Source organism: Lactuca virosa, chromosome 4 (genome assembly GCF_052849685.1).
Source record: "Lactuca virosa cultivar CGN04683 chromosome 4, Lactuca_virosa_CGN04683_v6, whole genome shotgun sequence".
NCBI lineage: Eukaryota > Viridiplantae > Streptophyta > Magnoliopsida > Asterales > Asteraceae > Lactuca > Lactuca virosa.
The window spans coordinates 271,908,483-271,913,511 of NC_136429.1; the positions used below are offsets into that span (position 1 = coordinate 271,908,483).

Consider the following 5,029-nt stretch of genomic DNA (forward strand, 5'->3'; position numbering starts at 1 on the left):
TTGTTAGATATAATTCAATTATCATTTGTTAAAGATAGTTTATTATCTATTTTCTTAAAATTTTTTATTTTTATTATATATTTTTTTAAAAGTGGTGAAAAAAGGATTGTTATTACATACAGACATTTTATCCTTAATATTAATAAAAAAAAATACCGTTTCTTGATAAAAGAAATATTAAAATGATTTAATATAATAAAAATACTAAAAATAGATTGACCAGATTAATATTAAAATTAAAATTAGAAATTGTAAATTAAACTCATGGTTCATGAGTCTTCCAAATGTGCAAAATCCCCTGTCCAGCAAATATCTTATTACCAACTACAAATTCCATTCCCCCCTCGCCTGAAACACCACAACACCCACAAAGCTTTATCAATGGCGGATGTTTCCTACTTCCGCGACGACGACGACAATGACGAGGGGCAGGACGTTCTAGTATCCTTTTCTCAATGGCCCGATGATCTTGACGGATTCGACGTTTACACTCCAGATCTCGACATCCCTTCCTCCGAAGATCTCTTTTGCGCCCGAAGATGCGGTCTTGATCGTAATTCATCTCTCGATCGAGAGACCCAGGCAAATTTCGTAATCGACATGTTCCATCAACGCGTTGAGCAATCGCAATCGCAACAGCAACTGCATTCTATGTCGCGTTTAAGTGAAGAGAACCACCGCTTGGTTCGGTCTGATCGGAATTCGGGGGTTGTTGAAGGAAATGAAGATGGGAATTCGAATGAATTTGAGGTGGATTTTGGGTCAGAATTAGGGTTTCATGTAGAAAATCATGATGATAACCATAACCCTAGTGGTAGAGGCGTCGATGATGATTACTCTGGGTTTACGGTTGCTGATACCGGGGACGAAATGTTTGTATCCAGACGGAGAATCGGTCGATCGGAATCCAGCCGTTCATCTATCGATTCAGGTGCTCCTGAATTTTTCATGGGTGGGTTGACGGTGACTGATATAGTGTCCGATTCCTTCGAATCCGGCGGCGGCGAGGTGGAGAATGGTCCCGACATGGATAGAGTTAGAGACTATGATGACGAAACTAGTCTTCACCTTTGCTGGGATTCTTTCCATCTAGACGATGATAACACAACACCGAATCCAAACAGCAACATTAATGGAGATTTCGATTGGGAGGAAGTGGATGAACACGAACGAATCGACGGAAGGGAATTAAGCATGTTTTTTGGTGCAGAAGCTGACGACGATGCATCTGTTCTACCAGGAATCCCTCCTAGAAATCACGAATCACACCAAGAAGAAGAAGAAGATCGAGATGGATCGGATTGGGAAGTTCTATTGAATGCTCAAAACTTCGAACAATATCCAGATGTATCAGGTGAGTACGATGAATACAATTACACAGAATATGAAATGTTCTTCGGGCAATTTGCCGATAGCGATGTTTCATCTTTGGGTCGACCACCTGCTTCCAAAAAAGCAGTGGAGAATCTTTCAACTGTTGTTATAAGTGAAGAAGATATTGAAAAGAACAATACCACCCTTTGTGCTGTATGTAAAGATGAAATTAGTGTTGGAGAAATGGCGAAATTGCTACCTTGTAATCATCGTTACCATGGTGATTGCATAGTGCCATGGCTGGAGATTAGGAACACCTGCCCTGTTTGCCGCCATGAACTGCCGACAGATGATGCTGATTATGAACGCAGGAAGCTGGAAAGGAGTGTTGGTGTACACTGAAAACTGAAAAGATGAGATGATTTTTGAAGGTTTAGTGTTAGTATATGTGAAATATAGATACAGTTTGAGTTGAGTAGAATAATGTTGTTGATGATTTGGTATGTGGGTTTGATCTTGATCATTGATGGAATATAATGATTGCTCGAATGTTAAAGTGAAATTTTGGTATGCTTTTTTGATAGCAGACTGGAATATGAATGATATTGTTACTTGAACACTGATGATAGATTGGATTAACGTATCAGTTTCAAGTTTGATTTTTGTTTTTGGTGTGATAATGCCACTGCTTTGTGTAGAAAAGGGCGGATGGGATCGGTTTTGGTCAACAAAGTCAAAATGAAACTGATCAAATCGGATCTTTTTTAGCAAAATATCGGAACCTGAACCTGTAAGAATTGGTTAGGATCGGTTCAAAATCAGGTCTGAAAGAACCGTTGTTTCTGACACTTTTTTGTATTTTGCCAAACTTGATTGTTGTTTCGGATTTTAACAAATTTTTATGATTCATGAGACAAATCAACAAGCAAAACTCATAGCTTCGTCACGATGTAAGATCTTTTTTGGTTATTCGGGATTATTTAGGGTGCTTTTAGTTGCGGAAAAATGAGCCGTTTTCCGGAAAAATTTTCCAAGAAAAATGAGAATTTTGAAAACGCGTTTAGTTCGTCTATTTTTCTAAATTTTTCACGGAAAATGAAAATATTTTCCATTTTCTAAAATTACAAAAAAGTTGGAAATTTTTGGAAAACCAATAATTATTGTTTTCCACATTTTTCTAAAATATAAATACACACTCACTCCCACCTCTACCTACCCCCACCTCTACACTTCCAACTCACCACACCCATACCTACCCACACCCACCCACACCCACCCACTTCCAAGCCCACCCCCACAAACATACACCTACCCCAACCCCCCCCCCCCCCCCCCCCCCACACACACACAAATACACACACCCACACCCACAAACACACACACACACCCACACCCACAAACACACGCACACATAAACAGACACCCACCCACCCCCACAAACACACACACACACACACACACCCCAACCCTCACTCACACCTACACACATACACACCTAAATTTAAAGCTCAAACTCGACTCATCAAATACCGGTCAGGGGTATAACGAGTCAAGTCGAGCCGAGTGTTTCACAGGATAGTACAAAGTGTGAAAATCGGTCAGGGGTGTAAACGAGTCGAGTCGAGCCGAGTAGTGCAAAGCTCGAAGCTCGACTCACCTAAAATACTCGAGCTCGCCTTGAGCCTAAATTTGAAGCTCACACTCGACTCATCAAATACTCGATACTATCGAGCCCGATTAAAATCAACTAAAATTTTAAAAAAAATTAAAAAAAAGTTAAAAACATTAAAAATTAAAAACATTCCACGTGCTTTTAAAATTTTCAAAATAACAAAAATTCAAAATAAATCATCTAATGTAAATATAGCATCAACTATCTATTTCATTGCATTTTACATACATCCAAAAAACCAAAAGTGCCGAGGTGCTCTCGATGGCATGTTTTAATCTCGATTATGCCCTTCAAGTTTGTGATTGGGATACCGAGGATCACAAACAATGTGTGAATAACCATACAAATTTGCGTGATACTCTCGATGTCATTTACCACCTAATCAACGTGCCGGTTAGCCACACACGCTCCATTGATCTATGATAATTCTCGAGCTACCCTTTGCCACCCTTGTTAGTCCAAATTAGTGTGTCGGTTAACCACACACGCTCCACTAACGACTTGGCAAGGTGCAAAGTGCAATTTCATGGATTAGCACCATTTTCACATTTTTCCTAAAGTAACTAAGATTGGAAATTTTGAAAAACATTTAGTTACTTTTACAATTATCATTATACTTATTAATAAGAGAATTATGTCCTATCCTACCCGTTCGGCTAACGATCCTCCACTGGTCAAGGAAGCGGTGGGTGAGAGTGGACACCCATTCAATCGCCATTTTATATGCAATTTCCTTATACCCCCCTTATAGACCAGCTTTGTGAATGAGGTCTACTAACGGTAAGACTGACTCGTCTTATACATATATATAAGTATTAAGCTTTTAATATTACAATAGTATAAGGTTTGAATTTTAAACTTTCAAAACTCTAGGGGTTTAGAATTTAAATATTTCAAAATCAAAATTTTTTAATCAAATTTTAAATTCCAAAACTTGAGGGCAAGTTTTGAAACTTTTCAAAACTTTCAAGATCAAATTTAAAATAATTAAATTAATCAAATAAATTTACCATTATCTAAATTTGACCTAATCCAATTTTATTTGGCAAGATAATTACAATTCAAAATTTACAAATAATTAGTTTATCATATAATCTAGTAATTATCTTAAACTTTGACCATTATCTTCCAATTAGATGAGGATAATCATTACCATATCAGAAAAATTGAATTTTATCAGTCAAAACAGTTTATGGTAATGATCCTAATCCAATTCTGGTCAAAATCCCGAAAAATCTGCCAATAGACGAGCCGAATCGTCGAGTCAGGCAATGGGCTCTTCGAGTAGCCCCAACTCGTCGAGTCCCACAGTGGACTCGTCGAGTGATGTGAATTATGAACATTGGTTTGGCTTGCGGAATTAAAGAACACACAATGAACACGGTGATTTCGGTGTTTAAGAGATGCATTCGATTATGTATGGTGTTACAAAAAGGGATCTAGATCTAAATCTACATAAATAACACACACTTACACACTCAATTTTACATCTCTCAAGCACACCTCCATAAGTGGTATGAACCCACCTTATATAGAGGTGTTTACATGTCTCTCTCTCACTCTCTATCTCATGTCACAAGGCTAATGCACCACATGCAAGTGGGTCTACAAAAGTCAACCCATTTACAAAGTCATACATGGATAACTTTGTACCCAACATTCTCCCCCTCAAAGTTAGGAATGGATGACCCACTTCAAATCTTCCAAAATCGAGCAACTACGCGATCCGAGCCTCAAGCGTGACACACGTAGAGATGAACTTCAAATCTTCAATTCTTCCATGATTCTTCAAATTTGGGTTCTAGTATGTGAGACCATACGAACCGAGCATTAACGAATGATCAAGAGCTTCTCAAACTCCAAATAATCACCCTAAAGTTGAGCATAAAAACACACCCCAAAAATCTTCAATAATTCCAAACCCATCTCGAACCGAAATCACTTCCGAATCTCCAATCGAATCATTTCATAAACTTCAAATACTCGAGGTCACTTCGGTCTTCAAGTCCGCGTAATATGAAAAATTCAACTTTCGAAGTTCCA

The 5,029-nt window shown here is 38.1% G+C and overlaps 1 protein-coding gene across 1 annotated transcript; it reads left to right on the forward strand.

The window, feature by feature from the left end:
• The first annotated feature begins 271 nt into the window (after positions 1-271).
• Positions 272-1,876, forward strand: LOC145108292 (uncharacterized). Its single transcript, XM_079045318.1, has one exon. The coding sequence runs from the start codon at positions 382-384 to the stop codon at positions 1,714-1,716; it is 1,335 nt and encodes a 444-aa protein (XP_078901444.1). The 5' UTR covers positions 272-381; the 3' UTR covers positions 1,717-1,876.
• The last annotated feature ends 3,153 nt before the right edge of the window (positions 1,877-5,029 follow it).